The 12588-nt window shown below is 34.6% G+C and overlaps 1 protein-coding gene across 1 annotated transcript; it reads left to right on the top strand.

Moving 5' to 3' along the window:
• Nucleotides 1-1951: 1951 nt before the first annotated feature.
• LOC128998592 (major royal jelly protein 5-like) lies at nt 1952-11873 on the top strand. The gene is made up of 5 exons (XM_054424800.1): nt 1952-2039; nt 5487-5690; nt 6802-7083; nt 9858-10012; nt 10510-11873. The coding sequence occupies exons 2-5, from the start codon at nt 5487-5489 to the stop codon at nt 10988-10990; spliced, it is 1122 nt and encodes a 373-aa protein (XP_054280775.1). The 5' UTR covers nt 1952-2039; the 3' UTR covers nt 10991-11873.
• Nucleotides 11874-12588: the final 715 nt, after the last annotated feature.

Raw genomic sequence — 12588 nt, forward strand, 5'->3', positions numbered from 1 at the left:
GGGTCAAAAAATGGAATAAATTGAAATTTCAAAACTTTTTTTGGGTCAGAAATGGAAATAACCCCCATTTTTACCCCATGGTCCGATCATGCTGGTTAGCAACTTGTTCAAAACATAAACCTAGGTTGGTTTGCATGTTTCTGCCAAATATTACCAAAGTCTTGGTATTTTTACTCGAGCATAGATATCCATGCACTGGAGCCTTGATTACAAGACCCTTGATAACAAGTAGCATTTTCAAATACCCTTGATTTTATATTACGACCAATTACATGCTTTTTAAAACCTCTATAGGAACTCAACCTCAATAACAAGTCTTATTTTATCATCCCCTGTGACAATTCGTTATCAAGGTTCTACTGTACATGAATTTGAACGGATAGTATTTTTGGCTGCTGTGGACATCACATTAAAAAAGTAAATCGGCCCCGGGTTTAGGTCTTACTTGAGACCTACGAATAGCTTATTCCCTATGGTGTAGACATTTGCCAAAATCATGCGTAAAAGGTTCTAGAGTATTGAAGGAACATTTAAGTCTTTTCCATTATCCACTGTCAGGAAAACGCGAATTTTGAATTTTGAAAGGCCTCCCGTATTTATTATGACTTTATAAAATTCGCAATTGAAACATTTTAAGCAATGATATGGACTTTTCCCGCTTCAAACTCAATAAAACCAAACAGAAGACATGAAACCACGAGATAATATTTTACAACTTACGACTTGACATCTTATTGTAACTTTATATTTAATGGATTTATTTATTTTCATCGCGAAACCAACAGTTCCATTATCTCCTTAAGTAACTTATGATTGACTGGCACAGTCAATTCAACAACATCTCGACCATTGCTTAGCAATACCAATCGCTCAAGGAAAAGTCGCCAGATATTCCACAAAAGGTAACACCACCACTGCATCAAGATATAACGCAATCAGGTTAGGAATCTAGGGCGTGGATTGGCGCGGTTGCAAACACATTGTAGGAGGAAAATAATAATTCCTTCGGCTTACAGAAGGAGCTATACAAAGTGTTTGTTACTCATGTTGCTGTTGGTGCTAAGTTGGATGAGTCATCTACCGTACGAACGAATTAAAAACGTATGCAACAAATTTTACCACACGAAAAGTTGTCCCTGCTTTTTAGCGAATTTCCCATATAGGGACTATTATCGTAGGCCTCATGATGACCTAGAACCGGGACCGATTTACTTTTCGTTCTGATGCCTCCAGAGGTCAAAAACATCATCCGTTCAAATGTGTATACATACGTATATCTGTTAGCATGGTAACTCGCTTATCAACAACCCGATTTTAATTAAATGTACAAACTTGTAAACCTACGTTCATTCGAAAACGTTCAAGTACCAGCATGATCGAACTGTGGGAACGAGATTTCAGGGTTAGAAATTGGGATTTCTAATTTTTTTTAGATTAAAAAACTAACAACTAGTTATTATTATTGAAATTAAGTCAAATATTTTAGTTGTAGTATGCTTGCTTATTGATTTATTTTGAACAAATTTATTTATTTCATACCACACCATCAAAATTTCAATTAAAAACACCCTTTAATTTACCTTTCCTGTAGTAGGAAACGAAAGTACTCATAAAACGTAATGGTATTTATTGAAGCATTTTTTTTTTTTTTAAACCCAATCAGGCAAATGGAAGTTTGCTTAGTCTGCAGGAGTGCTGCAGCGCAAGTATTGTTCTCTTGATAATTAGACAGAAATGAGGTGATTGGCACGATTTTCTCCGAGGAAAAAAGCATCTAACTTAATAGGCATTTTGTCAAATACATCAGAGGAATCTTGTAGTGTGTACTTGAATCAATGTTTAGAATATCGAATGCTAAGGCAGCGTTAACTGACTGGGAATTTCAAGGTCAGTTTATTAGTTTAGAGGACCGCGTATGGCTTGGATTGCATGCCAAACATCAGCAGCTACGTCAGCTATTTTTCACTCAGCAATTTTGTTGATACCATTCACTCCACTTGAACCAATCTTACTCAAACAGAGCCGTCAAACTACACAAGGTAAGATCTTTTCTATCTTTCATCCGTTACATTTCAGATATCTGAAATAAATCTATTGTAGACCTACTTGTTCACAATTTATGTCAATAAAGATGATTTCTTTAATAAGGTGAAACTTGTATTTAAATAATGTTTTATTCGAATTAGTTGGTCTCATATATTTTTAACATAACGTAATAGAGGAAGGTACCGTAGCTTGGGACATTTTCTGTTTCCTATTGTTCAACACCTATTTCTTACCGTCACTAGTGCCCTTACCTAAAACATGTGTATCTAAGAAACGCATGAATACAGGGTGATTTGTACTCAGTGTGACAAATTTTTTTTGGCGTAAGTACAAAGTAAATGAAGTATGATGATGCATATCAAATGTTCCAAGTCTCAAAATTAGCTTACCAAAAAAATATTTTATGTTTTTCAAAAATAACCATGCTTTTAAACTTAATACAGCGATTTCTCAATTACCTGTATATGGATTTGAGTAGATAATGTCATTTTCGTGTTCTACATTAAATTTTGAACAAGAATAATGGAAAATGACGGAGGATCAGTTGTAAAAACTCCATTGTAAATAGATTCAAAGATAAAAATTAAGATATTTGATAACAATAATTGTAAAAACAATGGTCTATTGCATTTTTCACACCCTGTATACAAGAAAGTGTCGGAATATGTTAAAAACTGCGCCATTTTATAAGCTTTCCAACCATATGCTACACTATTGAGGTTTATGCCTGCTTATGTACGCATTAATGGTTTGAAGACTACAAAGCATGGTGTCTTTAACATTTGAAACATAGAAAGTCGGCATGTATTAAGCAAAAGTTGTATTTTTGTTTCAGCTTGAACAGTAAAAACAGTAAAAAAGTTCCCTGTTTTCTGGTATTCAAACCACTAAAACAAACAAAAAATATCTAAACCTCAATAGTGTAGCATATAGTTGGAAAGCTTATAAAATGGCGCAGTTTTTAACATATTCCGACACTTTCTTGTATACAGGGTGTGAAAAATGCAATAGACCATTGTTTTTACAGTTTTTATCAAATATCTTAATTTTTATCTTTGAATCTATTTACAATGGAGTTTTTACAACTGATCCTCCGTCATTTTCCATTATTCTTGTTCAAAATTTAATGTAGAACACGAAAATGACATTATCTACTCAAATCCATATACAGGTAATTGAGATATCGCTGTATTAATTTTAAAAGCATGGTTATTTTTGAAAAACATAAAATATTTTTTTGGGAAGCTAATTTTGAGACTTGGAACATTTGATATGCGTCATCACACTTCATTTACTTTGTACTCACGCCAAAAGATTTTTGTCACACTGAGTACAAATCACCCTGTATTTTTGAAATTTTAAATAGATATTTTTTATTTTAAAAGGGGATTTTAGTTTATTTCAAAAAGGTCATGGTGTCATGGTTCAACGGAGGGTTGCACCTTGAGTCTATTTAATTGAAAATAAAATTATTTACATTATTAGTTCTAGAAAACTATTAATTTATACAAAATTATTTGCTCTTTGTTATTTCAACACGTAACATCATACTTTTCAGTTTTTGCGTTTCATTTTGGCGTATTAATTTTTCCCTGCCATTTAAACTAGTGCAAAGTCTCCAGATTTCTTCTGTACCAAACTGAAGACTTTCTAATAACTCGTTAGAAAAAAATCCTTTTCCGTTCCATTGGTTAAAATAAACCGTATTGTTTCTTTAAGAAAAATTTGAAATAAGGTATGTGAAATGTATTTAATCGATAAGATAAGAAGGAAAAGTTTTTAATCTAAAGGATAACAATTTATCCCGTTGTTCCTAACCTTACTTGAGCTCATTTGCTACAGAGAAAATCGGCACAAATTAGTATAATACGGTACTAGTGTTTATATCACTATTTTGTTTTATATTTAGCTATGTTATTATGCCATATCGTGGTTGTTTGTGGCAGCTCTTATGTGTTGATCACCTGTCCAAACAACTAAAAGCTTTGAAAGACGATGAATTAGACTAGTTCGTGAAATGTTTTGGTCTAATTGTAGTGGGGATTTCCAGAAAATACTTGTAGTCATCAAACATAGACTATGTCTAGCATTATAACTGTGTATAATGTAAGACATTATAATACGTAAAGTAGAACTAATTCGATTGGAATAAGAATTTAAGATATGAAGTGTCCTAAATGTTGCGAATATTTCAAGTTAAATATGATGTGTAGCTAACATATTTTGTCATACTCAGTTGAGCAAAAACAAAATATAAATTTAAAAAACACTTAATTTTTTTTTATGCCACGATCTCAGAAAGTTCAAACGTATATTTTAAGTTAATCTTGGTAAAGTAAGTAGAGTAAGTAAAGTAAGTGACATTGAATCACACCTTTAAAATAAATGCAACCACTGTTTAATCCATTATGTTTTAATTCGGGTTACATACATATACAAGATTTTACGAATACATCGACTGTTTTAATCATGTAAAGTTCAAAAGCTTTTCTGTAATATTTTTGGCTTAAACAAGACGTTGAACTTTAAAAATATATATAAAATTTAAATCTCAAAAATAAATAATATTAGCTATTTAGAAGGAATATGTTAATTTTGTTTTACACTAAAAAAATCATATTAACGTAGATATCTATGAATTGGAATTTGGATCCAAAAGTTTCTTTTTACTCTATCTCTAAATAGTTAAAATTTGGTAACAACCATCTAATCAAGACCCATTTTTAAATGAATAATCGATCAAATAAAAATAAAAATTCGCAATTATAACTTAATGATTACGTGTTTGGTATCCAAACGACATATAAATAAAAATTTTTTGTTTGGGATTTTGATATTGGAATTCAACAATTTTATGATTTTCTTCATCAAGTGTTCAGGTATCAGATACAAATTTTATTGAGACCAATGTGAACAGCAACGAATGTTTAATACAAATTGTAAATAAAACTGAAATTCGGGTAAGGGGAATGTACGATCGGGTAAGGGGAATGTACGAAGCTTTATTAAGTTTTGATAATTGATGTTGGTTCCTAATACAATCTCAAACTCTGTGACCGATGACTACGACGATTCTAAACACGTTAACTTTGCTATAATGGTGTTACAGGATTGTAAAGTAATAAAAAACATTAATTTTTCTATAATTGTATTTTAAATGTGATTCGATTTAATCAAGGTTTTAGCGACTACTCCAAATCAACACATTGCGTCGTTAAATCGTTGGAGGAAGTATATGAAAATAAATCATTGTTTACGTTTAATTTTGGTGATAGTAAGTTGATGATATTTAAGACTATTCCAGGACATTTTCCACCACAATTAGTAAAAAAACTAAATGTTTGGATTGAAATAAGTTTGTAATGACTTAAAAGGGCGGAGTTTGAGGAATGCCTGAAAATGCAACTGTGTACAATGTTAATGTTATTTTTCTACCCCAGATGATGCTACTACTGCTGCTCTGCTGTGCTCTTGCCTCGGTTCACGCCTCTGATTTTCCTCCCCCAAAAGAACCTTTTACCCTATCCTGGACCGGCGCTCCCATGGTGTGGCCAAACGAAGCTGCCAGAGACCTGTATAAGTCCGCTGGAAACTTTGACCCGAGTCACATGGTGGGCACTAGGTTTGCCTTGTTCAGGGATCAGGTAGGTAATTATTATTTTTAGTAGAGTAAATATATTGCTCGATGGTTAGGTAGTCTTTAAACATTTGATCATACAGCGTTCGTCGGTTCTTCCAATGAATCTGTAGTTTTGGGAACAGTGAAATAGCCAAGATACAAAAAATGCACTACTGTATTTTGTGTAGGAACTTAAAAACTAATGAAATTGATTCTATCATTAGGAGGATTAGGAGAACCGCTTCGGTCAAATAAGAAACGACTAAATAGCCACTATCGCCAGAGCAGGTCTATCAGCTTGAGGGCTGGGAACAGGAAATTATTGTTCTCTATGAGACTGAGGTCTTTTATTATGTCCTGCCACTTCATTAGGCCTTAATAGTGATACAATCTGTGTTTAAACTTAAGATTATGTATTAATACGAGCAATATATTCAAAGAGAAAAGAAAAGCACAACGTGTTATTTGTTATGAGTAGCGTTTGATAACTTTGTTCCTTAAAAATAAGTTATTATTCTACAAATTTAAACCTTTATTATTTGATTAATGGTTCTGTAAGTGACATCTACGTGTTTGGTATAAAACAATTTGCATGCCTATATTTAGGTTCATCTCTCGTATTTTATTATTATGAATTGTATAGTATGTACGTGAATCAACAAATAACTATTATTTACTCTTTGTAAGTGCACTCTTTTATTTTGCAACTCATGCAGAATCATTTCCAGTTCCTTAATGTTCTTCTTCAATCATCAGTCGGGTTTAAAAAATAATAAATTAAATAAAAAATAGTGCCCAAAAGCTACGCTTACCTACCATTAAAAATATAGTTTTTGTAAAAATATCATAACATAATTATATCATCCAGCAGTTACTCTAGACATGGCCCAAGGCTTTGTACCATTAATCAATTAGTGAAACAATTTTGTCTTTTTAGTGACTTATTCCAAATTAATGAACCGAAAAGGTTATTAGGTAAATATTTTTAGGGAAGATGCAAAATGACAAATATTTCAATAAGTAGGCCTGATAATTGTGGAACAAATAAACTTCTTTCTTATGTACTCATTTTACTCATTTCGACCCATAATGGTTCGAACATCCTGCAATATGTAGCAATGCATGTTTTCCTCCAGGTGTTCATGGTTTTCCCGCGTTATCGGGAAGGAGCATGCGCGACTCTGGCCAAAAGTTCGCTGCTCGTCCCCAGCGGAGAGCCCAGCTGGGAGCCGTTCCCCTCCTGGCAAGCTCAAACGGAGAATGACTCCAACGGGCTGCAGAACGTCATCGACGTGGTCTTGGAGCAGAGTCCGAAAAATACACTGTGGGTTCTAGACAATGGGATCGTCGACACTTTGACCGCTCCCAAGCTCAAATGTGCTCCAAAGATTGTTGGGTTCGATCCCACCAATGGAAAGGTAAGGGACTTTTGTAGCGACTCTCGTAGCGTCATCGTGCACATTTCACCAGAATTCCTCCTTTGAAAAAGATACTTAGATGTACAACATGATTAGAACATATAACAATAAAATTTAGAGAGTAGTGAACACCAACAACGTGTCTCTGGTTTTATATAGCAGCTTAGTTTTTCCACTTTTAATACATTTCATAGCAATCGTACTTTCGAAGAATGTATAGAACTGTTGTAAACGATAATCCCTAATTCCTTGTTTGAATGTATTTTTATTTTTAGTATTACTGACAAATCAGAATGGACCATTCCTTGATAGTCGTGTAGAACAAATGTTCATAACTTTAAGATAACTGAAAAAAATAGAAAATTAACCCCATATTATATTTAATATGTACAATGAATTCGGGAGCCAAACCTTTGATATTTAACCGAATATTTCAACTTTAACCGGTTTATCATCTTAATATTAGTGATTTAAAACGAACATACTAGATTTACAAAACACTTACATAATTTTTTTAGTACTACATACATCATAGAGCACCAAGTACTAGTCACACTGTACTTGACCACTTTAATTTACTAATTACACTAATTAAACTTCTAATAAGTGTTCTATCGACGAATATCCTTACCCTTTCAATTCGTATCTCGTAACCTTTGCAACACATCATTCTGTAAGACTCAGGAGTTAGCTAATCAGATGACGAGGAGATGACCAAAGACAGCCACAATAAAGGTCATGAGCCTTTCCGTGACCAAATTCCCCAGAGACATTAACGGTTTGTAAGACTCTGACAAGTTAGGTGTTTATAAAAATACGGTCTGAAGTAGAAATTTCACTCCACACATTTGTAGAGCAAATTCAAAATATGAAAATAGTTTCGTAAATGTAAATTAATGCTATATTTCTTGTTAGGAATACGAACAATGCAAAAGTTTCCTATCCTTAACGATTTGTTTTAAAAATTGTGTAAATATGTAAGCTAATACAGTAGGCCTACGATAGATGAAGTAATATGATATCATATATTGCCGATAATAATATATAGTAACGTTACTTCATCAGTAACAGTACTTTAAATTGCTGTTTTCAATACTATAACAGTGGTTATAAAAGCAGGCATATGAGTTACTACAAACTACAAGCACTGACAAGCTATGTAAAGGTCAACACTTCTTTTTACAGTATGGTACGTATTACGAAATCTGTAAACACTCAATTTTTTTATCTGATCTGACTGTTCATCTCAGTATATGTTGTATACACAAAGTATGATGTTTTAACTGCGAGTAGTACTTGCAAAAAAATTTTTTTATTACATGTTTCATGTCAACTATTACCATCATCGAACTTTTCATAATCTTCCAAATCATTCTTTATCTACTAAATTCGGAAATTCTGTTAGTTGGAAAGATAATGCTTTACATCTCATGCTGGTTATTCTACCTTCAAAATACCACCCAGTCCATACTAATTGTGTTGAATAGATTGTATGTAGATTCTAAAGGGCTCTCGGTTTTCTCACAGCCCAAAAATCCTGGTTCTATTTTATCCCGATCAAATGAGACTGAAAGTTTTCAAAACCGGCTCACCTTGGTTGGTGGCGAAAGTTTATTTATGAGGAGGCAGGAGCGAACCATTACCTTGCTAAACTAACTACTCCCACTCCCTTAAACCCTAACAATCCAATAAACCTAACATCGTTCCCAGCTGTCTAAAGAAGCAGGCAATAGGTTACAATATTTCACTAAATAAACCCCATCAAATTGCATTTTACATTATGTACTCGTATCTTAATTGTTTGGCAACAAGGTAATAACTTACTACAACTTGTAACCAAAATTCATATAAAGGAAAAAATCTAAGAAAAATCTATTCCGAAAAGGTTATAAATTTGCGCGAACTCTGTAGTAACAAATAAGAATCTGCACAATATATAGAATAATTATTTCATTGGCCGAGATCATTACGTAATGTGATAAACAAACAAAACATTCTAACTGAATAAACATTTCACACGAGACAATACATTTATTACTCAATAACATACTGGACAAGAAAACGTTTAGAGCGTCATGAAAGTAGCATTTGATATACAGGGTTAGGCAAAAGTCTGGAACCCCCCAGTTAACTGTTTAACGCGTTGCAGTAGGAAAACCAAACTCGGCACATATTTACAACATAAGAAATTGCACTTTTTCATCAAAGTTACAACTTTGCCCCAGCCCCCAAAATGGGGTATTTTGGGGGCAGCTCAAAATTTTCAAATGTAAACACCTATCATGTGACCCCTCATTTTAAAGAATTTAACAAGATAAATTGGATGGCGCAAACCAGAGGTCAATATCGCCCCCCTAATCAAAATGACAGCCATTTTAATTATTTAAGATTATAAATTTACTTTATTACACTGGTGATCAATCGGCTGTCGAGTAAACATGGCTACATTGTGGGCTTGTGGGGCAGACCAATTTTATAAGCATGCCGCTCACCACATCCAACACATTGAAGGCTGTTTTGCCCTCAAGGCCCTACACATTACACAAAGCCAATCAACTTCGAATCTCAAAATGAAACGAAATAGTTTTAAGAATGATTACGAGTACTTTATCTTCACCATTCGCACTGTAAGTTCTCAAGAGTTTTTACATATTGTGGATATGTACTGTGCTGCTCACGATAAGGTTGACATAGTATCGTTACTTCACAAATGCCAACATTATTTGAGGAGAGTTTATATTGTAAAGTCTAACACCTATATTTTACCTTTGCAGAGATTGCATACCATAGAGTTAAAAGAGTTCATACTGCCACACTCACGTCTCCAATACCTTGCCGTGGACACGGACTCGACAGGGCAGATTACTCTATTCGTCAGTGACGCTGGTGCGAATGCCGTCATCGTCTACAACCTGGATAAGGACTCAGGGTAAATTTAGTTAATCTGCTTTGTTGTTTAATTTTAGCTACCTTCCAACATCGTTATATAAACACGATTGTGAAGGATGATCGGCAGTCTTATTTTAAATTACCACCCTTTAAAAAACAGTTCACACTTACGAATTAGGATTCAATCAATTTGTCAATCAACAACCAACGTGAACGTAGCCATGCCGAATTTCAAATATCTATGTTAAAACGTTCAAAACATACCAAGGGATATCACAGACATGCCGATACCCAAGTGGAACAAAATATAAAGTACAATGGCTTAAAATCACTGCACCGTCGAAACTAATATCTAAACTAGGCTTACAGCCAGCGTTTTGTCGGCACCACTTGCTGTGCCGTAGCCAAAAGCATCGGTAACTAACCAAATGATAAGGTACCACTCATTTTGTAAAAGTTAGTTGCAAACGAATTTTGTCCGTGATGTAAACATATGTCTGATTTTGATTTAACCTAATTGTCCGACACTGATTACAGTTACCGAGCAGTACTTCCTGAAGTCATATCTGACGGGTGCAAGGCATCTGGAGACATCCTTTACATTGCGACGATCAAGAACAAACCGGGAGTGAATAAACTCTATCTGACGTACCATTGCGGAAATGGCATCTACTCTCTAAATGTAGCAGACCTTCGCGCAGGCACTACTGAAGGCACGTTGGAAGTCGTCTCACAGAATAAACCCGAGAAGATGATCATCATTGGAACGGCAACTTCCGCAGGTGTCTTGTACTTCCGATACGACAAAGACCCTAACGTCTATTCCTGGTGTGTAGACGAGGAGCTTACTAAGGAAAATGTGAAGGAGATCCATCACGGGGAGTCTTCCCTCCTAGCGACACACGCTGTGCTCGACCCCCTCCGTAATAGAGTGAGAATTCTCCTCAGTAACTTCTTGGACTTTCTCAAGGGTTCCGTGGGAGTGGGTGCAGTTCAGGTCCTTAGAGCTGTTAGTTAGCATTTCTGTATGTTATTTCATTTTGTAGTTGATTTTTTTCATATCTTATTCATATATTTAAAATATTTGATATATTATCGATATTGACCTTAACAAATATTTCTAAGGTTCGATTAGGGCAAATCAATGTATCCTAACTTAACTAAATTAAAACTTAAGTTGACCTTTGACCCTACGAGTTCTTATATTGTCGTTTGAATTGAAACTCGGTTGGTAAAATGAGACAATTATTATTTATAATAAATGCGGCTATTAAAAGTTCACATAGCACTTTTATTTTTACGAAGCCCCATACTAGACTTGACAGTTTTATTCTAAACCCGCTCAACGATAAAGTGTTGAAAAAGCTCTCTTATGTTTACATCCAACAATAGTCTTGATTTATTTAGCGAGTAAAATGTTAGCTTGTATGAATTTCTGCAAACCTGATATTTTAAAAAATCAAAAGAGAAGAATCAAGCTTATGGACTTGCTCAAACCAGGACTTGTTTACAACTACTCAACATTTCTTAATTATATTAAAATACATTTGTCATATATTTATAAATAAATAAAAACACCTTCATTTACGAGCATCTCTCTGTACAAAAACTACTTTACGGAGACTCAAATACTCAGGCACTCACAAGGGTGATGTTGAATTTAATTGATGCCGAATTTGTTTAAAAATTACCTATAATTTGTATACTTTGAATGTAAGAATGTATATTTATTTGTTATAAACAGAATTTGGATTCTCACAAATCGTTCATGAATATATATCCATATAATTATTTCCATTATATGTTTATAAACTGTGTATTCTAACTCTATTTACTGGAGGGGTGTCATATGTACATCTAAATTACGATCCTAAATATATTTTCGCTTTTATAATTATAAATGTTTAATTGGTTGTATAAACATTTAACATATCCCTTCACTCCAGATTGCACTGATGGTTTTTTTATCTTCGTGGGTCGGGGTTTTTCTTGCTGAGGTACAGTTTTAAATGCACTTCACTACTTAGACACATGACTTGACTTTGCAGTTCTTACGGGTGTAACCCATTCCATCCCACTCCACCGAAGGCAGCTCTTGCCTGCCCGTGCCCCTCATTTGGAATGGCTGAAACTGAGACACCTAAAGCACCGTTACTTCCACCCTACTTGCAAGGACAGTGCCATGACCTTCCAAAACTACCCTCGGTTCGACAGCAAAAGCGACTTTATCTTTCGACTCACTCAGTTAAAGGCTGACGTCCGCGTCTTGGGGGGTTTCTAATCGATCGCACTATCGTATCGGTCTGCTCAGGGTTAGCCTTGGCCTTGATTACACCTAAAAACTCGGCAAATTATCTTCCCCTGAGGGCTTGCTATGATCACCTTCGTCCTGAACATTTTTGACAGCGACATTTCACAAGTAGAAGCCGACTGAAGCTTCACCGCCGCATTCTTCTTGGAGGTGACCTCCGTTTGCCTCAATAGCCTTTTCTCCTTTCAGGAAAGATGCTTTTACCACACAGTCCCAGATGGTGTCTCCGCGACTGACCCCGTTCGGGAAATTTTTTTTTAATAAGGGGGGTGTTTCGCTGAACTAGCAACTACGTCCTTGGAGGA

This window comes from Macrosteles quadrilineatus, unplaced genomic scaffold, assembly GCF_028750875.1.
Source record: "Macrosteles quadrilineatus isolate MER2022 unplaced genomic scaffold, UCM_ALF_1.0 Scaffold_7__1_contigs__length_78375512, whole genome shotgun sequence".
NCBI lineage: Eukaryota > Metazoa > Arthropoda > Insecta > Hemiptera > Cicadellidae > Macrosteles > Macrosteles quadrilineatus.

Coding starts and splice junctions, on each gene's coding strand:
- LOC128998592 (XM_054424800.1), top strand. CDS start 5,487: ATGATGCTACTACTGCTGCTCTGCTGTGCTCTTGCCTCGGTTCACGCC. Junction 5,691..6,801: donor TTGCCTTGTTCAGGGATCAG/GTAGGTAATTAT, acceptor GTTTTCCTCCAG/GTGTTCATGGTTTTCCCGCG. Junction 10,013..10,509: donor AACCTGGATAAGGACTCAGG/GTAAATTTAGTT, acceptor CACTGATTACAG/TTACCGAGCAGTACTTCCTG.